The following is a 24,945-nucleotide window of genomic DNA, read 5'->3' on the forward strand; positions in this document are numbered from 1 at the left end:
ACCCCTTCCCGCCCGCTCCCTTTTGCTGACCCTCCTCCCGCCTGCTCCCTTTTGCTGACCCCCCCTCCCGCCCGCTCCCTGCCCTCTCCCTGTTGCTGACCCCCCTCCTGCCCTCCCTCTCCCTGTTGCTGACCCCCCTCACGCCCTCCCTCTCCCTGTTGCTGACCCCCCTCCCGCCCTCTCCCTGTTGCTGACCCCCCTCGCGCCCTCTCCCTGTTGCTGACCCCCCCTCGCGCCCTCTCCCTTTTGCTGGCCCCCCCGCCCGCTCCCTTTTGCTGACCCCCCCTCCCGCCCGCTCCCTTTTGCTGGCCCCCCCTCCCGCTCCCTTTTGCTGACCCTCTTCCCGCCCGCTCCCTTTTGCTGACCCTCTTCCCGCCCGCTCCCTTTTGCTGACCCTCCTCCCGCCCGATCCCTTTTGCTGACCCTCCTCCCGCCCGCTCCCTTTTGCTGACCCCCCTCCTGCCCGCTCACTGTTGTTGAACCCCCCTCCCGCCCTCTCCCTGTTGCTGACCCCCCCTCCCGCCCTCTCCCTGTTGCTGACCGCCCCTCCCGCCCTCTCTCTGTTGCTGACCGCCCCTCCCGCCCTCTCCCTGTTGCTGACCCCCTCCCGCCCTCTCCCTGTTGCTGACCCCTCTCCCTGTTGCTGACCCTCCCGCCCTCTCCCTGTTGCTGACCGCCCCTCCCGCCCTCTCCCTGTTGCTGACCCCCCTCCCGCCCTCTCCCTGTTGCTGACCCCTCTCCCTGTTGCTGACCCTCCCGCCCTCTCCCTGTTGCTGACCCCTCTCCCTGTTGCTGACCCTCCTGCCCTCTCCCTGTTGCTGACCCCCCTCGCGCCCTCTCCCTTTTGCTGGCCCCCCCGCCTGCTCACTTTTGCTGGCCCCCCTCCCGCCCGCTCCCTTTTGCTGCCCCCCGCCTGCTCCTTTTTGCTGACCCCCCCCCTCCCGCTCCTGTTTGCTGACCCCCCCTCCCGCTCCCTTTTGCTGACCCCCTTCCCGCCCGCTCCCTTTTGCTGACCCCCTTCCCGCCCGCTCCCTTTTGCTGACCCTCCTCCGCCTGCTCCCTTTTGCTGACCCCCTCCCGCCCGCTCCCTGCCCGCTCACTGTTTCTGACCCCCCTCCTTCCCGCTCACTGTTGTTGAACCCCCCTCCCGCCCTCTCCCTGTTGCTGACCCCCCCGCCCTCTCCCTGTTGCTGACCCCCCTCCCGCCCTCTCCCTGTTGCTGATCCCCCTCCTGCCCTCTCCCTGTTGCTGACCCCCCTCGCGCCCTCTCCCTTTTGCTGGCCCCCCCGCCCGCTCCCTTTTGCTGGCACCCCTCCCGCCTGCTCCCTTTTGCTGGCCCCCCCCTCCCGTCCGCTCCCTTTTGCTGGCCCCCCTCCCGCCCGCGCCCTTTGGTTGACCCCCCTCCCGCTCCCTTTTGCTGACCGCCCTCCCGTCCGCTCCCTTTTGCGGACCCCACTCCCGCCTGCTCCCTTTTGCTGAACCCCCCCGCCCGCTCCTTTTTGCTGAACCCCCCGCCCGCTCCTATTTGCTGAACCCCCCTCCCGCCCACTCCTTTTTGCTGACTCTCGCTCCCTTTTGCTGACCCCCTTCCCACCCGCTCCCTTTTGCTGACCCTCCTCCTGCCCGCACCCTTATGCTGACCCCCCCTCCCGCCCGCTCCCTGCCCTCTCCCTGTTGCTTACCCCCTCCTGCCCGCTCACTGTTGTTGACCCCCCTCTGCCCTCTCCCTGTTGCTGACCCCCCCTCCCGCCCTTGCCCTGTTGCTGACCCCCCCTCCCACCCTTGCCCTGTTGCTGACCCCCCCTCCCACCCTTGCCCTGTTGCTGACCCCCCCTCCCACCCTTGCCCTGTTGCTGACCCCCCCCTCCCACCCTTGCCCTGTTGCTGACCCCCCCTCCCACCCTTGCCCTGTTGCTGACCCCCCCCCACCCTTGCCCTGTTGCTGACCCCCCCTCCCACCCTTGCCCTGTTGCTGACCCCCCCTCCCACCCTTGCCCTGTTGCTGACCCCCCCTCCCACCCTTGCCCTGTTGCTGACCCCCCTCCCACCCTTGCCCTGTTGCTGACCCCCCCTCCCGCCCTTGCCCTGTTGCTGACCCCCCCTCCGCCCTTGCCCTGTTGCTGACCCCCCCTCCCGCCCTTGCCCTGTTGCTGACCCCCCCTCCCGCCCTTGCCCTGTTGCTGACCCCCCCTCCCGCCCTTGCCCTGTTGCTGACCCCCCCTCCCGCCCTTGCCCTGTTGCTGACCCCCCCTCCCGCCCTTGCCCTGTTGCTGACCCCCCCTCCCGCCCTTGCCCTGTTGCTGACCCCCCCTCCCGCCCTTGCCCTGTTGCTGACCCCCCCTCTGGCCCTCTCCCTGTTACTGACCCCCCCCTCCGGCCCTCTCCCTGTTGCTGACCCCCCCCTCCCACCCTCTCCCTGTTGCTGACCCCCCCTCCCACCCTCTCCCTGTTGCTGACCCCCCTCCCCCACCCTTTCCCTGTTGCTGACCCCCCCTCCCACCCTTTCCCTGTTGCTGACCCCCCCCCTCCCACCCTTTTCCTGTTGCTGGCCCCCCCCCCCTCCCACCCTTTCCCTGTTGCTGGACCCCCCCCTCCCACCCTTTCCCTGTTGCTGGACCCCCCCCTCCCACCCTTTCCCTGTTGCTGGACCCCCCCCCTCCCACCCTTTCCCTGTTGCTGACCCCCCCCCTCCCACCCTTTCCCTGTTGCTGACCCCCCCCCTCCCACCCTTTCCCTGTTGCTGACCCCCCCCCTCCCACCCTTTCCCTGTTGCTGACCCCCCCCCTCCCACCCTTTCCCTGTTGCTGACCCCCCCCCTCCCACCCTTTCCCTGTTGCTGACCCCCCCCCTCCCACCCTTTCCCTGTTGCTGACCCCCCCCTCCCACCCTTTCCCTGTTGCTGACCCCCCCCTCCCACCCTTTCCCTGTTGCTGACCCCCCCCCACCCACCCTTTCCCTGTTGCTGACCCCCCCGCCCGCTCCCTTTTGCTGGCACCCCTCCCGCCTGCTCCCTTTTGCTGGCCCCCCCCTCCCGTCCGCTCCCTTTTGCTGGCCCCCCTCCCGCCCGCGCCCTTTGGTTGACCCCCCTCCCGCTCCCTTTTGCTGACCGCCCTCCCGTCCGCTCCCTTTTGCGGACCCCACTCCCGCCTGCTCCCTTTTGCTGAACCCCCCCGCCCGCTCCTTTTTGCTGAACCCCCCGCCCGCTCCTATTTGCTGAACCCCCCTCCCGCCCACTCCTTTTTGCTGACTCTCGCTCCCTTTTGCTGACCCCCTTCCCACCCGCTCCCTTTTGCTGACCCTCCTCCTGCCCGCACCCTTATGCTGACCCCCCCTCCCGCCCGCTCCCTGCCCTCTCCCTGTTGCTTACCCCCTCCTGCCCGCTCACTGTTGTTGACCCCCCTCTGCCCTCTCCCTGTTGCTGACCCCCCCTCCCGCCCTTGCCCTGTTGCTGACCCCCCCTCCCACCCTTGCCCTGTTGCTGACCCCCCCCTCCCACCCTTGCCCTGTTGCTGACCCCCCCTCCCACCCTTGCCCTGTTGCTGACCCCCCCCTCCCACCCTTGCCCTGTTGCTGACCCCCCCTCCCACCCTTGCCCTGTTGCTGACCCCCCCTCCCACCCTTGCCCTGTTGCTGACCCCCCCTCCCACCCTTGCCCTGTTGCTGACCCCCCCTCCCACCCTTGCCCTGTTGCTGACCCCCCCTCCCACCCTTGCCCTGTTGCTGACCCCCCTCCCACCCTTGCCCTGTTGCTGACCCCCCCTCCCGCCCTTGCCCTGTTGCTGACCCCCCCTCCCGCCCTTGCCCTGTTGCTGACCCCCCCTCCCGCCCTTGCCCTGTTGCTGACCCCCCCTCCCGCCCTTGCCCTGTTGCTGACCCCCCCTCCCGCCCTTGCCCTGTTGCTGACCCCCCCTCCCGCCCTTGCCCTGTTGCTGACCCCCCCTCCCGCCCTTGCCCTGTTGCTGACCCCCCCTCCCGCCCTTGCCCTGTTGCTGACCCCCCCTCCCGCCCTTGCCCTGTTGCTGACCCCCCTCTGGCCCTCTCCCTGTTACTGACCCCCCCCCTCCGGCCCTCTCCCTGTTGCTGACCCCCCCTCCCACCCTCTCCCTGTTGCTGACCCCCCCTCCCACCCTCTCCCTGTTGCTGACCCCCCTCCCCCACCCTTTCCCTGTTGCTGACCCCCCCTCCCACCCTTTCCCTGTTGCTGACCCCCCCCTCCCACCCTTTTCCTGTTGCTGGCCCCCCCCCCCTCCCACCCTTTCCCTGTTGCTGGACCCCCCCCTCCCACCCTTTCCCTGTTGCTGGACCCCCCCCCTCCCACCCTTTCCCTGTTGCTGACCCCCCCCTCCCACCCTTTCCCTGTTGCTGACCCCCCCCTCCCACCCTTTCCCTGTTGCTGACCCCCCCCCTCCCACCCTTTCCCTGTTGCTGACCCCCCCCCTCCCACCCTTTCCCTGTTGCTGACCCCCCCCCTCCCACCCTTTCCCTGTTGCTGACCCCCCCCTCCCACCCTTTCCCTGTTGCTGACCCCCCCCCTCCCACCCTTTCCCTGTTGCTGACCCCCCCCTCCCACCCTTTCCCTGTTGCTGACCCCCCCCTCCCACCCTTTCCCTGTTGCTGACCCCCCCCCTCCCACCCTTTCCCTGTTGCTGACCCCCCCCCTCCCACCCTTTCCCTGTTGCTGACCCCCCCTCCCACCCTTTCCCTGTTGCTGACCCCCCCCTCCCACCCTTTCCCTGTTGCTGACCCCCCCCTCCCACCCTTTCCCTGTTGCTGACCCCCCCCTCCCACCCTTTCCCTGTTGCTGACCCCCCCCTCCCACCCTTTCCCTGTTGCTGACCCCCCCCTCCCACCCTTTCCCTGTTGCTGACCCCCCCCTCCCACCCTTTCCCTGTTGCTGACCCCCCCCTCCCACCCTTTCCCTGTTGCTGACCCCCCCCACCCACCCTTTCCCTGTTGCTGACCCCCCCCCTCCCACCCTTTCCCTGTTGCTGACCCCCCCCTCCCACCCTTTCCCTGTTGCTGACCCCCCCACCCACCCTTTCCCTGTTGCTGACCCCCCCACCCACCCTTTCCCTGTTGCTGACCCCCCCCACCCACCCTTTCCCTGTTGCTGACCCCCCCCCACCCACCCTTTCCCTGTTGCTGACCCCCCCCCACCCACCCTTTCCCTGTTGCTGACCCCCCCCCACCCACCCTTTCCCTGTTGCTGACCCCCCCCCACCCACCCTTTCCCTGTTGCTGACCCCCCCCACCCACCCTTTCCCTGTTGCTGACCCCCCCCACCCACCCTTTCCCTGTTGCTGACCCCCCCCACCCACCCTTTCCCTGTTGCTGACCCCCCCCACCCACCCTTTCCCTGTTGCTGACCCCCCCCCACCCACCCTTTCCCTGTTGCTGACCCCCCCCACCCACCCTTTCCCTGTTGCTGACCCCCCCCCACCCACCCTTTCCCTGTTGCTGACCCCCCCCCCACCACCCTTTCCCTGTTGCTGACCCCCCCCCACCCACCCTTTCCCTGTTGCTGACCCCCCCCCACCCACCCTTTCCCTGTTGCTGACCCCCCCCACCCACCCTTTCCCTGTTGCTGACCCCCCCCACCCACCCTTTCCCTGTTGCTGACCCCCCCCACCCACCCTTTCCCTGTTGCTGACCCCCCCCCACCCACCCTTTCCCTGTTGCTGACCCCCCCCACCCACCCTTTCCCTGTTGCTGACCCCCCCCCACCCACCCTTTCCCTGTTGCTGACCCCCCCCACCCACCCTTTCCCTGTTGCTGACCCCCCCCCACCCACCCTTTCCCTGTTGCTGACCCCCCCCACCCACCCTTTCCCTGTTGCTGACCCCCCCCACCCACCCTTTCCCTGTTGCTGACCCCCCCCCACCCACCCTTTCCCTGTTGCTGACCCCCCCCCACCCACCCTTTCCCTGTTGCTGACCCCCCCCCACCCACCCTTTCCCTGTTGCTGACCCCCCCCACCCACCCTTTCCCTGTTGCTGACCCCCCCCCACCCACCCTTTCCCTGTTGCTGACCCCCCCACCCACCCTTTCCCTGTTGCTGACCCCCCCCACCCACCCTTTCCCTGTTGCTGACCCCCCCCACCCACCCTTTCCCTGTTGCTGACCCCCCCCCACCCACCCTTTCCCTGTTGCTGACCCCCCCCACCCACCCTTTCCCTGTTGCTGACCCCCCCCACCCACCCTTTCCCTGTTGCTGACCCCCCCCACCCACCCTTTCCCTGTTGCTGACCCCCCCCCACCCACCCTTTCCCTGTTGCTGACCCCCCCCCACCCACCCTTTCCCTGTTGCTGACCCCCCCCCACCCACCCTTTCCCTGTTGCTGACCCCCCCCCACCCACCCTTTCCCTGTTGCTGACCCCCCCCCACCCACCCTTTCCCTGTTGCTGACCCCCCCCCACCCACCCTTTCCCTGTTGCTGACCCCCCCCCACCCACCCTTTCCCTGTTGCTGACCCCCCCCCACCCACCCTTTCCCTGTTGCTGACCCCCCCCCCACCCACCCTTTCCCTGTTGCTGACCCCCCCCCCACCCACCCTTTCCCTGTTGCTGACCCCCCCCCCACCCACCCTTTCCCTGTTGCTGACCCCCCCCCACCCACCCTTTCCCTGTTGCTGACCCCCCCCCCCCCACCCTTTCCCTGTTGCTGACCCCCCCCCGCCCACCCTTTCCCTGTTGCTGACCCCCCCCCGCCCACCCTTTCCCTGTTGCTGACCCCCCCCCGCCCACCCTTTCCCTGTTGCTGACCCCCCCCCGCCCACCCTTTCCCTGTTGCTGACCCCCCCCCGCCCACCCTTTCCCTGTTGCTGACCCCCCCCGCCCACCCTTTCCCTGTTGCTGACCCCCCCCCCCCACCCTTTCCCTGTTGCTGACCCCCCCCCCGCCCACCCTTTCCCTGTTGCTGACCCCCCCCCCGCCCACCCTTTCCCTGTTGCTGACCCCCCCCCCCCACCCTTTCCCTGTTGCTGACCCCCCCCCCCCACCCTTTCCCTGTTGCTGACCCCCCCCCGCCCACCCTTTCCCTGTTGCTGACCCCCCCCCGCCCACCCTTTCCCTGTTGCTGACCCCCCCCCACCCACCCTTTCCCTGTTGCTGACCCCCCCCCACCCACCCTTTCCCTGTTGCTGACCCCCCCCCACCCACCCTTTCCCTGTTGCTGACCCCCCCCACCCACCCTTTCCCTGTTGCTGACCCCCCCCACCCACCCTTTCCCTGTTGCTGACCCCCCCCACCCACCCTTTCCCTGTTGCTGACCCCCCCCCACCCACCCTTTCCCTGTTGCTGACCCCCCCCACCCACCCTGTCCCTGTTGCTGACCCCCCCCCACCCACCCTTTCCCTGTTGCTGACCCCCCCCCCCCCCCCCACCCTTTCCCTGTTGCTGACCCCCCCCACCCACCCTTTCCCTGTTGCTGACCCCCCCCCACCCACCCTTTCCCTGTTGCTGACCCCCCCCCACCCACCCTTTCCCTGTTGCTGACCCCCCCCCACCCACCCTTTCCCTGTTGCTGACCCCCCCCCACCCACCCTTTCCCTGTTGCTGACCCCCCCCCACCCACCCTTTCCCTGTTGCTGACCCCCCCCCACCCACCCTTTCCCTGTTGCTGACCCCCCCCCACCCACCCTTTCCCTGTTGCTGACCCCCCCCCACCCACCCTTTCCCTGTTGCTGACCCCCCCCCACCCACCCTTTCCCTGTTGCTGACCCCCCCCCACCCACCCTTTCCCTGTTGCTGACCCCCCCCCACCCACCCTTTCCCTGTTGCTGACCCCCCCCCACCCACCCTTTCCCTGTTGCTGACCCCCCCCCCACCCACCCTTTCCCTGTTGCTGACCCCCCCCACCCACCCTTTCCCTGTTGCTGACCCCCCCCCACCCACCCTTTCCCTGTTGCTGACCCCCCCCCACCCACCCTTTCCCTGTTGCTGACCCCCCCCCACCCACCCTTTCCCTGTTGCTGACCCCCCCCCACCCACCCTTTCCCTGTTGCTGACCCCCCCCCACCCACCCTTTCCCTGTTGCTGACCCCCCCCCACCCACCCTTTCCCTGTTGCTGACCCCCCCCCACCCACCCTTTCCCTGTTGCTGACCCCCCCCCCACCCACCCTTTCCCTGTTGCTGACCCCCCCCCCCACCCACCCTTTCCCTGTTGCTGACCCCCCCCCCCCCACCCACCCTTTCCCTGTTGCTGACCCCCCCCCCCACCCACCCTTTCCCTGTTGCTGACCCCCCCCCCCCACCCACCCTTTCCCTGTTGCTGACCCCCCCCCCCACCCACCCTTTCCCTGTTGCTGACCCCCCCCTCCCACCCTTTCCCTGTTGCTGACCCCCCCCCACCCACCCTTTCCCTGTTGCTGACCCCCCCCACCCACCCTTTCCCTGTTGCTGACCCCCCCCCACCCACCCTTTCCCTGTTGCTGACCCCCCCCCGCCCACCCTTTCCCTGTTGCTGACCCCCCCCCCGCCCACCCTTTCCCTGTTGCTGACCCCCCCCCCGCCCACCCTTTCCCTGTTGCTGACCCCCCCCCCGCCCACCCTTTCCCTGTTGCTGACCCCCCCCCGCCCACCCTTTCCCTGTTGCTGACCCCCCCCCGCCCACCCTTTCCCTGTTGCTGACCCCCCCCCGCCCACCCTTTCCCTGTTGCTGACCCCCCCCCGCCCACCCTTTCCCTGTTGCTGACCCCCCCCCGCCCACCCTTTCCCTTTCCCTGTTGCTGACCCCCCCGCCCACCCTTTCCCTGTTGCTGACCCCCCCCGCCCACCCTTTCCCTGTTGCTGACCCCCCCCGCCCACCCTTTCCCTGTTGCTGACCCCCCCCCCGCCCACCCTTTCCCTGTTGCTGACCCCCCCCCGCCCACCCTTTCCCTGTTGCTGACCCCCCCCGCCCACCCTTTCCCTGTTGCTGACCCCCCCCGCCCACCCTTTCCCTGTTGCTGACCCCCCGCCCACCCTTTCCCTGTTGCTGACCCCCCCCGCCCACCCTTTCCCTGTTGCTGACCCCCCCCACCCACCCTTTCCCTGTTGCTGACCCCCCCCCACCCACCCTTTCCCTGTTGCTGACCCCCCCCCACCCACCCTTTCCCTGTTGCTGACCCCCCCCCACCCACCCTTTCCCTGTTGCTGACCCCCCCCCACCCACCCTTTCCCTGTTGCTGACCCCCCCCCACCCACCCTTTCCCTGTTGCTGACCCCCCCCACCCACCCTTTCCCTGTTGCTGACCCCCCCCACCCACCCTTTCCCTGTTGCTGACCCCCCCCCACCCACCCTTTCCCTGTTGCTGACCCCCCCCCACCCACCCTTTCCCTGTTGCTGACCCCCCCACCCACCCTTTCCCTGTTGCTGACCCCCCCACCCACCCTTTCCCTGTTGCTGACCCCCCCCACCCACCCTTTCCCTGTTGCTGACCCCCCCCACCCACCCTTTCCCTGTTGCTGACCCCCCCACCCACCCTGTCCCTGTTGCTGACCCCCCCCCACCCACCCTTTCCCTGTTGCTGACCCCCCCCCCCCACCCACCCTTTCCCTGTTGCTGACCCCCCCCCCACCCACCCTTTCCCTGTTGCTGACCCCCCCCCACCCACCCTTTCCCTGTTGCTGACCCCCCCCCACCCACCCTTTCCCTGTTGCTGACCCCCCCCCACCCACCCTTTCCCTGTTGCTGACCCCCCCTCCCTGTTGCTGACCCCCCCCACCCACCCTTTCCCTGTTGCTGACCCCCCCCCACCCACCCTTTCCCTGTTGCTGACCCCCCCCACCCACCCTTTCCCTGTTGCTGACCCCCCCCACCCACCCTTTCCCTGTTGCTGACCCCCCCCACCCACCCTTTCCCTGTTGCTGACCCCCCCCACCCACCCTTTCCCTGTTGCTGACCCCCCCCACCCACCCTTTCCCTGTTGCTGACCCCCCCCACCCACCCTTTCCCTGTTGCTGACCCCCCCACCCACCCTTTCCCTGTTGCTGACCCCCCCCCACCCACCCTTTCCCTGTTGCTGACCCCCCCCACCCACCCTTTCCCTGTTGCTGACCCCCCCCACCCACCCTTTCCCTGTTGCTGACCCCCCCCACCCACCCTTTCCCTGTTGCTGACCCCCCCCGCCCACCCTTTCCCTGTTGCTGACCCCCCCCGCCCACCCTTTCCCTGTTGCTGACCCCCCCCGCCCACCCTTTCCCTGTTGCTGACCCCCCCCGCCCACCCTTTCCCTGTTGCTGACCCCCCCCGCCCACCCTTTCCCTGTTGCTGACCCTCCCTCCCGCCCTTTCCCTGTTGCTGACCCCGCCCTGCCCCTGCTGCTGACCACCCCTCCCGCCCTCTCCCTGTCGCTGACTACCCCCCCGCCCTCTCCCTGTCGCTGACTCCCCCCCGCCCTCTCCCTGTCGCTGACTCCCCCCCGCCCTCTCCCTGTCGCTGACTCCCCCGCCCTCTCCCTGTCGCTGACTCCCCCGCCCTCTCCCTGTCGCTGACTCCCCCGCCCTCTCCCTGTCGCTGACTCCCCCGCCCTCTCCCTGTCGCTGACTCCCCCGCCCTCTCCCTGTCGCTGACTCCCCCGCCCTCTCCCTGTCGCTGACTCCCCCGCCCTCTCCCTGTCGCTGACTCCCCCGCCCTCTCCCTGTCGCTGACTCCCCCGCCCTCTCCCTGTCGCTGACTCCCCCCGCCCTCTCCCTGTCGCTGACAAACCCCCCGCCCTCTCCCTGTCGCTGACAAACCCCCCGCCCTCTCCCTGTCGCTGACTCCCCCCGCCCTCTCCCTGTCGCTGACTCCCCCCCGCCCTCTCCCTGTCGCTGACTTCCCCCCTCTTCCTGTCGCTGACTCCCCTCCCGCACGCTCCCCGTTGCTGAGCCCCCTCCCGCACGCTCCCCGTTGCTGAGCCCCCTCCCGCACTCTCCCCTTTGCTGAAGCTCCCTGTTGCTGACCCCATCTCCTGCCTGCTCCCCGTCGCTGACCCCCTCTGCATGCTCCCCGTTGCTGACCCCCTCACGCCGGCTCCCTTTGCTGAAGCTCCCTGTTGTTGACCCCCCTCCCGCCCGCTCCCCATTGTTGACCCCCCTCCCGCCCGCTCCCCGTTGCTGACCCCCCTCCCGCCCGCTCCCCGTTGCTGACCCCCCTCCCGCCCGCTCCCCGTTGCTGACCCCCCTCCCGCCCGCTCCCCGTTGCTGACCCCCCTCCCGCCTGCTCCACGTTGCTGACCCCCCTCCTGCCTGCTCCACGTTGCTGACCCCCCTCCCGCCTGCTCCACGTTGCTGACCCCCCTCCCGCCTGCTCCACGTTGCTGACCCCCCTCCCGCCTACTCCACGTTGCTGACCCCCCTCCCGCCTGCTCTCAGTTGCTGACCTCCCCCCCTTGCGCTCTCCGTGCCTCACAGATTATGCACGCCTACAAAATTACGCTAAGGATGTGTTGTCCTACTTTTTTTGTATTTTTATTTTTGTATGTTTTAACTTTTCACTAAGGTGCACAGCATCCTGCCGATGATTTACAACCTAGTTCTACGGCATTTGCAAAGCAAATAGGTCCACAAGGCGCTACCTATTGTTTTTTTTCAATGCTTGTTTTTAGGTCTCGCCTGACCCAGCGCATGCGCTGGTCTGGCGAGATTTATTGAGAGGGCGCCAAAAAGTGCTACCAGGCCAGCCTAGAGCTACAGTGCATGTGTGCGGGTGCGCGCGCCGCGCTTTACCGCGATTACTTTTGCGGCCGCACGGCCGCTTTGATGTTTGATCGCTATCACTTTCACTTTCGCGGCCGCACGGCTGCTTTGCATAGCCAACAGTTCTCGCTTTTGGGACCTTAGAAGTATTTAGTTATGCAACTGTTGCATGGCTAAACACTTATAAGGTCCCAAAGGCGAGACCTATTGGCTATGCCAATGCTTGTTTGTAGTTACACTTGTATGTTGTAAGTTTGTCATTAGGTTACGGTAATTAAAAGCTAGTAGTCTTTTTTCTTTACGTCAGTAAGAATGATATTGACATCTGACTGTTAGAAAGCAATTGGAATTATATGCAATGGTTATTTATTTTGTATTCAAACTTGTAGTTCAAGCATATGGCTTTCACATCTAGGCAGTGGCATGTTTTTTCCTTCTATTTATTTTAGTGTCTTATGCTTGCGATAAAAATATTTTTTTAAATGTAACCATTGCACCATCTTGTCACGGTGAGACCTACTTTCCCTCCCATTAGGACTGTTGTCTTTGTAGATCCATTTTCATTGCTGCTTTCTCAGCAATCTGTTCTTTTTCATGTTTTTTTTTTAGCTTGGACTAGAAAATGCTGTTACTTGGGAAACCGAGAGCAATTTTTTTTTATTTTGGTTTATCGTATGAGGGACAAGTATGTAGGCCATAGACATTTGTCGAATTGCTAAATTCCCTGATTATGATTGGGAAAATAACAATGATTACAAAATGCGATTACTTTTTGTCGAGTAAATTATTAACAGAAATGTTTGATCTCTGTACTACTTGTAGTGTGAAAAGCCATATGTTAAGTTTTTGGACAAGAAGCGTTTTGGCATTTTCTAAAATGTTGCTCTCTTTTATACGCACATATCTCAAATTGCTCATAAAAATCCTAGAAGTTCAGCAGCAGCAATCTACTGTCATGCATTAAAATTTGATTGAGGTCTAGTATAAAGATTTCAGTAGTACTTTGTGACATTTTGAAAGTTTTTCCATAAGTTCTTGCAAGGTTTTGAACGCAGGACATATCTCTAAAGAGTCATAATGCTATTGCCTTTTCTACTCTTTCAGCTGAAAGTTAGCCCAAATGCCCTGTGTGGAATTTGTCTGAAGGGCAAAGAGTGCAACAAGAAAGGAAAGTCTGAAGCACTAATACAATGTTCTCAGTGCGAAAACAGTGGTAAGTGGAAGGTTTACATGTTTAGGAAGGCATTCTTACATTTGTTTGAAAGGAATATTGGTTGAACTCTTTTGTTTGGAAAACAATCTTCGAACGATATTAAATTATGTATAAATAATGCTCTATCTGATACATAAATCAGAGGCTGTTCTAAAATATAGTTATTTTTCAGTGTTCAGAAGAGAGGTGGCGTGGGCAAGTACACCTGTCAACCGGTTAACTCACCAACCAACCCCCCTCCAAACCACCTTTCACGTTTGGATCTCTTCTCCCAGTCCATTTTTCATAGCTCTATAGCTAAGTTTGGGCTATTTAAAATCACTTTTATAAATACCTTCATGGTTGCCACGTGCAAATTTTGTCTTACAATGCAACAGTAGTTCAGAATGTGAATAAGGAAGCAGAGATCAATTCCAGAAACTCATGGACACATTTCCAAGTGTGAATGTTTACATATTTCATCATTTTTCTACGTTTACAATGACAAAGAAAACATAATTCTTCAGAGGTTACAGATGGCCATATTCAATTATTATTAGTGTACTACTGCATGATCTCACAAGGGATCCAGTTTGCCTTTGCAATGAGTTCCCTTCGAATTGAAACCCTTACTAAAAGACAGTATCAAGTTTGTGACACTGTTCCAGATTGCCACTCCATTCGAGCTGGACTTGTATTTCTAGGTTGGTGCCAAGACTGATTTCCATTTGGTGTTACCATCTGCTAGGGCAGTGGTTCTTAACATTTAGACTTCTAAGGACCGCCCCTTCATTGGGGGATTATTCTGTTTTGCAGCACATTCTGGAGTCCCCCTCCCTCCCTAAGAACCACATTATTCTCCTTCTAGAGTGAGTCAATGGTTGCTAGTATTAACTGGTTGATAAGGCTAGTAGTCCCACACTTACTGCCACAGCATAGTTAAAGATAAATCAAATATACCAGCTCAAGACAAATACGATCCTACAGTGCACCACAACTTCCATCCAGAAGGTTGTTACTTCAAAGCCTCCAAGAAGTCAGAGAGCAGACACAACATGATAGAACCAGCTGCAGTTTAAGGGTTTGATAATTTGTGCTCTGCCCTCGAGCATAAAATACTCGGTCTCCTTCAAGATAAATCTTACATGAGCAGACCTCAGAAAAGATGCAAAGCGTATGAAGGCAAAAGAAGGCAGTAGAAAAATGACAGGGCACCACTCGTATTGTGGAGAACAAGCTTGAAGCCTTTAAGGGAAAATCAAGGAGAAACAACCTGATCTGGTCTTATTTTACTCAGTCCTCACAATTATGTTTAGTAGCTTAAACTACTTCTATGTGAGTGGGATTTTAAGAGGTCAGTGCTTGTATAGCAAATATGCAGCTAAGTTACTGTCTGATCTTTTTCCTTTGACTTCAGTTTATAAAAGGAATAGATGTAGGGCATACATCCCTACCTGTAGGATCAGACTGGCGCCATTTCAAGATGTATGGTTCAAGACAGACATCTGCCCTGCAGTGTGTGATTGTCCTATGTAAAAAAAAGTATGAGTTCAGACGCACATAAAATACGTTTACAAATTCACTTATACTTCATACCGCCAGAGATCACACCGTGAAGGTAAGTAATCTAGTACAGTATGTGTGTGGAGGACTTGGGTAATCATATTGGTACCCAAAATTGCATCAATGTGTTTAGGGATTATATGAAAAACTGTATGTACAAGAGGAAATGGTGGGCACGAGTGCTATTAACAGACTCCTGGTGGAGTCTGACATTCCTCGTCTAACTGAGGCACAATATGAACTACTGGAAGAGGCAATCACCCATGAAGAGTTATTGTTAGCTGTTAAGGAGACTAAATCTGGGAAAACCCAGGGTGTTGGTGGATTGTCTATACAGTGTTTAAATGTATACTAGAGATGTTAGCTGATAGATTATTACAAATGTATATGGAAGTGAAGGAGGCTGGTGTCCTGTTCCAGTAGGTGAGAGAAACCATGTTTGTAGTGATGCCCACACTGGGTCAGGATCATAAAGATTATAGATCTTGCATGCCCTTTTCTCTAGTTAACGTTGAGGCAAAGATTTTTTGCAGTTTTGTCCTCCAGTGTGCTCTAAGTTACTCATGACCTTATACAATGTTTAACCTTAGGTGACCTGCTCATGCCTAGGAAGCAAGGTAGTGGGATAGTAAGTGGGAGTATGCTGTTTTGAGCCCTAAAGTGTTATAGTTTTGATCCAACTCTGCCTGTTTGGGTTAAATTGCTCTATTCCTAACCAATGTCAAGATTAAAACTGGTTACGGTAATGACTAACATATGCACTTTGGGCAAGGGCACTTGTCAAGGCTGTCCTTTCTCCCTATTACTCTTTGTCCTGATGGAGGAATCAATGGCAGTAATGCTGAAATGGTAAGTGAGGACTTGGGACATTACAAATGGGGGTTGTCTTGCATATGGCGTCCCTCTACAAAGACAATGCATTGGTCTATTTGAGTGACTCTTTTAGGGGTGAGCCCTCATCTTCTAGACTGTATTTCAGGTTATGGAGAGCAGTTTGGTTTGCGAGTGGCAGAACCCACACGTTTCCACTGCAAGCTATGGTACAAAAGTATTTGTGTAACTATGTGGCACATACTCAAAGAATATATTTGATTTTAATGTAGGTCATTTGGTAAATGGCCTGTGGGCACCCATTACGTTTTGGAACACTCTCCCATTGTCCATAATTGGCTAGTTGGCATTGGCCAAATGGTGATATTACCCACATTTTTATATGGACTAAAGGGTATCGAGTATTTGGATCCTTTGAAGAGTTAGACAGCAGGATGTCTGCTTTGGTATGGACTAAGATGTTGGACAAATGGTGGCCCTTGTGTTGAGACATCACTTCTGATGGGGCAAGGAGGTACATTACATCTAATTTATTTTTTCTTTGCTGGAAAGGAGAAGGTGCAAATCCCCACACTTGATTCAGGTTATGTCCAGCTTATAGAACTGCTGTGCATGGCGATGCATTGATATCTAAGCATTCTGCCCAGGGGCACCACTTCGGGACTCCCTTATGTATGTATATTACATTAAGTCATGACGGTACCAGATGGGCGAAGAATGGCTGTGTGGACATGGGTCATATATCTGAGAATAGGGAATTTATAATTTTGACAATTGCAAAACAGCTGTCATTGTGGGGGCACAAGGCAAGCAAGGACATGCTGGGCAAACAAGAGCTTTTGGGCCCTGGCCATCAGAGCTGAGGTTGTTTTTTCTCTGATGTTGCAGGGTCCATTCTACTGTTACTCGGCAAAACTGGAGCAAGTACAAGCCCTTCAGCACTTGCCTCTCAGTGGTAGTGATGGCGAGCAGTCACCATATTCTCAGATAAGTGGTTTTGGAGGTGGGTAAGCTCAGAACTCAATAGTCATCCAACAGTGCAATAACTGACGGTTCAACTCCATGCTTTATCTTGGTACATAAAAGCCCTCTAATACACATTTAAAACTAATACTTCACAGAACAGGTTACAGATACAGTTCCTTTACTGGAGGTTGGGCTACTGCGCCTTAGATTCTATGGCAGGACCGGAGGCTCCGATTATGCTTTTCCTTCCTTCGCTTTATTACTATGCCAAACACACAGCAGCCAGAAAAGCAGTAAAGAGTGACTTTTACAACCAGAACTGGAAAAAACATCCTCCGGTCACAAGATAAAGCATCCAAAAATTTCTGTTCCATAAACATCAACTCCGATCAGTCCATGGGATAAAACAGCGTCCAAGTCCTTCCACGCTGTCCATAACTCCTAGAAAGCTCCTCCATTCCGTGAAGCCCTCCTCTTTCTTCGCTGCTGGGCAGCCAGTTAAGTCCCTTTCTTTTTCTGGTATTTATGTGTTCAGTACTTGGGGCTTAATAGCGCTTTTGTGGGTCAGGAGTTAAGGGACGCGACTGTTCTTTTCAGTATATGGTGTTGATTTTATCTCCACAGAGTCCCTTAAGGCCGCGGGAGCGTTTAATTCGCTCCTTTCACAGCCGGTCCACCTGCGGCGGCCTTTGTTGGCCGCTAGGGGGAGCCCGTGCATCTCGTTGCTCTCGCGGCGCGGCTTTCTTTTCAAAGGGAGCCGTGCTGGGAGAGTAGAGTCCGCCGGAGCCTGTCCCCCTGCCGCCTCACCAGAACGCCCTTCGGGGTCTGTATTTGTCCCGCATTTACATTGTATGACGCCCGCAGGGGTCTGTATTCCAGCGGAGGTCTCGGAACTCCGTAATCGCCTGAGGGCAGGTTGAGCACTGTTAGTTGATAGCGCGCTGGGTGGCGGTGTGGCCTAGTCAGTAACTGAGGGCCTGCGCGCTTGGGGTGTGTGTGCCACCCACAGCGGTTGGGCCGCATTTAGAGCCTTGCAGTTCTTGGATCTGCCCAAAATTGTCCTGGCGCTGCCGGTCCACGTTTTGCCCTAGTAAAGACTTGGTCTGTTGTGGCTGCTTCCCCTGTTGGCCTTAGCCTGCACTGTTTGCCTACCTGTTACGAAGTTCTCCACTTCTGCGGTGTTGCGGCATTGCCTTGAGGTTATCCGGGGGCAATATGGAGCAGTGGAGCTATTATGAGGAAGAAAAAGCGACACAGTACTTACCTCTGGATGATGACTTCTTTGAAGCGGTAGATAGTTCTATCTTTAGGTGTGTTAATGAAGTGGTAGCCCCTATGGAGGAGCACCTGTCTAACCGTATTGTGGCGGAATGCGCTTGATTAGCACAGGCCCATCGGGGGGCTGCTTCTCCTGCACCAGGTCCTTTACCTGAGGAGGGTGGCCAGTCCCCCAAGAAAGTACGTAGGGAGGGCGGCGCCGAGGAGTCGCAGGGGGTGGACAAGGACGCCTTTGAACGCTTGAGGCAGGCTTTCTTGGCTAAGTCTGGTCCACCTCCTTCTGCGCCTCCCCCACCGCCGGAGCCTGCAGTTTCCACCGCCCCTCCCTCGTCGTCCCAAGCTGGAGGTTCCCCGGCAGATACCGATGATGAGGAGGTGTCTTCGCGTTCTTGGCGTCCGGCCGGTTCCGCGGGCTCATTGCCCCAGGATGACACAGGTATGCTGGACCCGGATGAGATTATGCATCCGCGCTCCGCAGCCTGGGCTCTGGGGGACAAGGTGGCCAAGTTTGTGGCGGGACGCCTCCGCAAGCCTCTAGAGAAGGAAGCACGGGGATGTCTCAGAGCGGAATGTCCACGCCCCACTTTGGAGGGAAAGGTAGCCCTTACGCTCGAGTTAGATTCAAAGATGGCTACCTTTCTGGCTAAATATGTGAAAGACCGCCGCAAAGGTATAGACCGATCCTGGCAATCCTGCCAGGATAAGCTTTTGGATGCCATAGGTCCTATGACCAAGATCCTAGCTATGGCGGAGGAAGCAAAAGTCACGGGTTCTACCATTTCCCCCGAGATGCTATCTAACTGGGTGCAAAGGGCAATAATCTTCATGGGGAATGCAAACTGCGCCCTATCAACTGAACGGCGATATTCATTGCTGATCAAACTCGACCCAAAACTGGGCGACTTAGCATCTTCCGAGGCAGGCGCTGTGGCTCAAGGGGGCCTCTTTGGGGACCCCTTTGTAAAAGAATTGGGAAAATTCGTAGCCACTTTCACCTCCTTAGACAAGGCCCAATCCAGCATTAAAAGAGTTTTCCAAACTCGTTTTTCCCAAGGGGCCGGTCGCGGTAGGGGCCGCGCGACCGGCCGTGGCGGTCAGCAGACTAATAACAGGGGACAAGGCTCCGGGCGAGGGCAGTACAACTCCTCGGCCAATTACAACAACTTCTACCCTACCAGAGGTCAACGTTTCCGGGGCCGTGGTGGCTTTAAGAACAACTCCGGCGGAGGCCAATCAAGCTGTGAGTGTCATGCAAGCGGAGCAAGTGTGTATAGGGGGTCGTTTGGCGGCCTTTCAGGACGCTTGGGCACAGCTTACGGCAGATGCTTGGGTCTTGCAGACTGTAAAGGAATTTCACGTGGAATTTTACGATCAGCCTGTTCAGGCAGAGCTCCCACGGCCCATTTCCTTTTCCGTTCCCGATGCACAGCTAATCGAAGAGGAGGTGTCCGCCCTGCTCAGGAAAGGAGCCATCTGTCGATCAGCTCTGCACCCAAACGGTTTCCTCAGCAATATCTTTTTGGTAGAAAAGACCGATGGGGGACGACGTCCGGTGATCAACCTCAAAGAGTTCAACGGGGGTGGTTGGTCTACCGGCATTTCAAGATGGAGGAGATCCATCTTCTTCGGGATGTACTCCTGCCGCACGATTGGATGGTGAGGCTGGACCTCAAGGATGCGTATCTGGTGGTTCCAGTCCATCCTCCCCATCGCAGATTTCTCCAGTTTCTCTGGCTGGGCCAGGTGTACGAGTTCACCGCCCTTCCGTTCGGGCTTTCTTCCACACCTTGGTGCTTCACAAAGGTGCTTCATCCGGTGATCGAGTTTTTAAGGGGTCAAGGAGTCAGGATGATTGTGTACTTAGACGACATCCTTCTCATGGCTCAGTGCCCCTTGAAGCTGACAGCTCAGTTGCAGCAGACAGTATCCCTCTTAGAGAGCCTGGGGTTTGTCATCAACAGGACGAAGTTGGTCCTAGCACCAACGCGCAATCTGGTCTTTCTCGGTTTCGTCGTGGATTCCGTTCAGTCCTCCTTGAGCCTCCTATCTCGCAAGATGGCCAAGATCCGACATACTTTACGGCAGACCATCTCCAGACCCCAAACCTCCCTCCGTCAGATTGCCCGGGTGGTAGGACTTCTTTCCTCCTCCATCCAGGCAATCTTCCCGGGACCCCTTCATTATCGGGCCTTGCAGCGCCTAAAAGCACATCACCTCAGGAGGGTCTTTCGTACGACCAGGCAGTACCCCTGTCGGAAGAGGCCAAAGAGGAGATGTCATGGTGGTTGACACACATGGAGGCCTGGAACGGTCGTGCAATCTTCGGCTCAGCACCGGATATAGTCATAGAATCGGACGCAAGCAGGTCCGGATAGGGGGCCCGGTGCGGAGAACTCTCCACAGGCGGCGTTTGGTCATCAGAGGAGCAGAATTTGCATATCAACGCCTTGGAACTTCTGGCTGGTTCGTTCGCTGTTCGTTGTTGGACCAAGCGTCAAGCGAGCGCGTGTGTGCTTTTGAAGATGGACAACGTTTCAGCGATCCGTTATGTCAATCGACTGGGAGGTCCCCGGTCCCGGGCCTTGGCGAATCTCGCAAAGGAATTTTGGGAGTATTGTTTGGCACACCAAATTTCGGTGACGTCGGAGTACCTGCTGGGACAAGCCAACCAGGTAGCGGATTGGCATTCCAGACATCTGAGAGAGACTCCAGCCTATGGAAGCTGGATGTTCTGGTCTTTCAATGGTTGAACGATCTCTGGGGCCCGTTCTCGGTGGATCTTTTTGCGTCTCGTCTCGACCATCAGCTCCTGCGCTTCTTCAGTTGGAGGCCCGATCCGCTGGCGGAGGCCACGGACACGTTTCTCCAGGACTGGAGTCACGAGAAGGGTTATGCCTTCCCACCGTTCTCGATGGTGATAAGAACGGCAACCCGGGTCCGGCTCTTGGAAGCAGATTTAGGTATGGTGACGCCTTGTTGGAGGTCTCAAGTTTGGTTTCCAGTTCTTCTGGAACTTTCTTGAGATTTTCCAATCCTACTCCCCCCGCTTCCTCATCTTCTTCTGAACCCGAACGGGGATCAGCACCACCTCATTCACCAAGGATCTCTCCGCCTCATGGCATGGAGGCTTTCAGGAGACGCTGGTCCCTCCCAGGCCTTTCGGGATCGGCTCAAGGTCTCTTATCAAGGGCATGGGCAGACAGTACATCTAAACGCTATCGGTCCGCGTGGACTAAGTGGATGCGTTGGTGTCTTCGACGGGGTCTTGATCCCATGGTCGCAGGCGTCGTTCCCATGTTGAACTTTCTGGCTGATTTGGCCACGGAAGGTCTGGCTTACCGCTCTATTAACGCGGTTCGTTCGGCGATTTCTGCAGCTCATTATCCGGTAGACGGAGCCCCGATTGGGGAGCACCCGTTCGTCTGTCGACTCTTGCGGGGTATCTGTCTGTCACTTCCCCCAGATACTCGGTCCTCTGGGATGTCAATTTGGTCTTGAATCTTTTCCTATCCTGGCAGCTGAATAAATATCTTTCTTTGAAGGAACTCTCCGCTAAGCTGGCCATGCTGTTATGTCTAGTTTCCTGTCGCAGGGTTTCTGACGTCCGAGCGTTGGACGTTACGGCAAGGGCCTTCTCCCCGGAAGGGGTTACGTTTACGTTGGGTCGACGTACCAAATCAGATTCAAGGACTATTTCATATCCAGCTTTTATGGACGTGCCCAAACTGTGTGTGGTGAATTGTCTAAAGACGTATGAGGACCATGACTCTTGAATTGCGCCCTCCGGGTGAACGACAACTTCTTATTGCCTTGAGAAAACCGCACAAAGCTGTCTCCTCCCCCACGATAGCCAGGTGGGTGGGGTGGGTCATGCAAGAAGCGGGTATTGATACAAAGCAGTTTGGGGCGCATTCGGCCAGGGGCGCGATGGCTTCTAAGGCGTTTTCTTTGGGAGCTCGCTTGGAGGATCTTATGCGAGCGGCAGATTGGTCTTCCGATTCCACCTTCAAAAGGTTTTATTTTAAACCGGTGGTGGATGTGGCTCAGTTGGTGGTAAGTAAGCTTTGAACTAGCATAATCGGAGCCTCCGGTCCTGCCATAGAATCGAAATTTGCCTAGCAGGGTAACGGTAAGTTTCAATTCTATTAAGGACACGGAGGCGAGGATTATCCCTCCCTTTGCACAGTTGGTGCGAACCCGCCCGTACTTCCGTAAGTAATCCAGTTCCAGTTTTTTCTGTCAGCTGTTTGATTGCCGCATTGCGATCTTGTGTTATGAGATGTTGGTTTGCCGGCTAGGCGGTGTGTCCGGTAATAAACTCTTGTGTTTGTTTACATGCCTGAAATGATGCAGCTAAGCAGGATCAGTATTGTTCAGGCGTGAATTGCGCGAAGAAAGAGGTGGGCTTCACAGAATGGAGGAGCTTTCTAGGAGTTATGGACAGCGTGGAAGGACTTGGACGCTGTGTTATCCCATGGACTGATGGGAGTTGATGTTTATGGAACAGAACATTTTGGATTGTTTATCTTGTGACCGGAGGAATTTTTGTTCCAGTTCTGGTTGTAACAGTCACTCTTTACTGCTTTTCTGGCTGCTGTGTGTTTGGCTTAGTAATAAAGCGAAGGAAGGAAAAGCATAATCTTCGCCTCCGTGTCCTTAATAGAATTGAAACTTACCGTTACCCTGCTAGGCAAATTTCGATTCTGATTCCCTTCTCCGGTTCTCCCAGGTGTCCCTTATTTGTGTAATTAGGCAGGTCGTCTTCTTCTGGGTTTGAGATCTTTAGAGCAGGTATGAAGGCTTAGGTGCCCATTACTCCTTTGTTTTTGTTTTTTTAAATAATCTTTATTACACATTTTGTTTTTAACATTTCTTCCCACCCCTCCCTTCCCTCCCCCCCACTGAGGCATAACATAACATTTCATTATATTTACATAAATCAGGAGTTGAAATATCACATATATTTCATAAGTCAAATATGTTCTAATGTCTAGACAAAAGGAAAAATAATTGCTTAATCTTGCGCAATTAGTTTCATAGAAGCTATAGACTATCTGATATATACAAGTCATTACTCCGTATATTTTATTTACATAATTATGGCTGCAACGCATCAAATACGGCCTCTTTTAATTTTGCATCCACTGTCACAGGGGCTCCCACATTTCCAACCCCTTTTCCCTCTTATTCTGTCCCTTCCTTCTATATATTGCTACCTCTAGGCTGCATGAGGCTAACCGTCTAGCTCGCCATTCTTGGAATACTGGTGGATTTGGATCTAGCCAAGCGGAGGCCATACATTTCCTAAATATTGCCATTGATATAAAGATCAATCCTTGTATATTGGTTGGTCGAATGTCTCCATCTATACCTAACATAATTTCTCCAGTGGTGATTCCTATTCTTATATTACAAATTTCAGATAGAAAGTTAGATATATCTCTTATTATTTCTTAAAGCATATTGCATTCTGCAAATATATGTACTAAGTCAGCTTCATATAAAGCACACCGCGGACATTCGGTTCCCTTACCAGAACCCCATTTGGCAATTTTACTAGGTGTATAAAACAATTGAAAAAACGTTTTGTAATATTGGGTTTGCAGCCTAGCAGACATTAATATAGACTGTGATAATTCATACGATCTGAAACAAGATTCTTCCGTTATCCCTAGTTTATCTTGCCATTTTAATGAAAATGTATTCATATCATCCGGAAGTATAATGATCATACTATCATAGATTTCACCAATCTTACTTAATTTATTCTTATATATAATTTCGATAGTTTGTATTTTCTGAAATTTAGAGCTGCCCCCTCCTTTCCGAGTCAAAAAATCCCTGATTTGTAGGAATTTAAAAAAATCCAGATATTCTAATGTATATTCATTTCTTAATTCTTCGAATGATTTTAATCCAGCTCTGGTATAAAAGCATCCAAGTTGAAAAATCCCTTCATTCATCCATCTATTCATCCATATATCGTTAAATATTCCCGGTAGATTAGTGTTTTTAGAAGACTGTATAGTAAGAAAATCTTCCGATTCCTAAAAGTTTATGTATGCTCTTCCATGCTTTATGTATACCCACCAGGGTTTTAAAGCATATTTTTTTAAAATAACAATCCTATGTATGTCGCCATAAATACCCATTAGCTTCGCTACCCAAGATGAGTTCTTGTGGTGTTGGGATGTCCCCATCTAATCTACTATTGTTATTCAGAGTCATTAAAACCCTACAATATTTCAAAATCGTAGCCCACCAATACATTTTAAGATTGGGAAGGGCCATACCACCTCTATCTTTCGGGAGAGAAATAGATCTAAGGGCCCTTCGTGGTCTTTTATATCCCCATATGAACCGAGAAAACATACTATCTATGCTTTTAAATAATTGTGGTGTGAACTCCAAAAAAATTGTCCTAAAGAAATATAAAAACTTAGGAAAGAAAAGCATCTTAATTACATTACACCTGCCTCCGATAGTTAGATGTAAGTTGTTTAATCTGTTAAGATCTTTTTCCGTTCGTTGGATTAATGGCTCTAGATTGACTTCTCCTAGCCTATCCAGGTCAGCTGTTATATTGACTCCCAAATATATGGCTTTCTCCACGACTCGATCGTCCCTCAGCGTAAGTTTATTATTAAGCACAATCTGGGTTTTATCTTGATTTAATTTATACCCGGATACCTTTCCAAAATTTTTTAGCCTCCTCTTCGATTGCTTTTATTGAGGCGGCGGGATCGCTTGTCACTAACGCGATATCATCCGCGTAAGCCAGTGTTTTGGTGTTCCAAGTTTGTGATCGTATTGGTAAAATTTTCAGATTAGTTTCGAGCCTATGAATAAATGGATCGATAAATATCGCAAATAATAATGGGGAGCATGGGCATCCCTGTCTCGTCCCTCTGGTTATATCTATTTTCTCTGAGACTGTTCCATTCACCATTATTATGGCTTCTGGTGCCAAAAATAACATTTGGATTGCTTTAATAAAAAACTCTCCAATACCACTTCTTGACATTGCGGACCATAGATATTTCCAGGAGACCCTATCAAAAGCTTTCTCAGCATCTAATAATATAAGTGCCATAGGGTCTCCTGTTGTCTCAGCAATATTAAAGAGTGTGATCACTCTTTGTATATGATCTGTTGTGGATCTTCCTGGAATAAATCCGTGCTGACGCCCAGAAACAATTTTATGTATCATAGGCGCTAGTCGGTTGGCTAAAAGTTTTGCGTATATTTTTGAATCGCTGTTTATTAAGGTGATAGGACGATATGATCCAGGTTCTGTAACATCTTTATTCTTTTTTAGAAAAACTACAATTTTGTCTCGAGCCCATGATCCCGGGGGATGTCCACCCGAAAATATATGTGCAATTAATTTACTAAGGATTCCCTTTAATGATTCATAGAAATTGACATAAAATTCTGAGGGTATCCTGTCTAATCC

At 56.2% G+C, this 24,945-nt stretch overlaps 1 protein-coding gene across 5 annotated transcripts in view; it reads left to right on the plus strand.

The window, feature by feature from the left end:
* Positions 1-24,945, plus strand: part of PHF10 (PHD finger protein 10) — a 963,279-nt gene that overhangs the window by 826,329 nt on the left and 112,005 nt on the right. For all 5 annotated transcript variants that reach the window (XM_085611960.1, XM_085611958.1, XM_085611959.1 and 2 more), the window contains exon 10: positions 12,764-12,872. In XM_085611960.1, coding sequence (XP_085468086.1) covers positions 12,764-12,872 — 109 coding nt within the window. The remainder of the gene's footprint in view (positions 1-12,763; positions 12,873-24,945) is intronic.

The sequence above is a fragment of the Triturus cristatus genome, chromosome 6 (genome assembly GCF_964204655.1).
Source record: "Triturus cristatus chromosome 6, aTriCri1.1, whole genome shotgun sequence".
NCBI classification, from domain to species: Eukaryota; Metazoa; Chordata; class Amphibia; order Caudata; family Salamandridae; genus Triturus; species Triturus cristatus.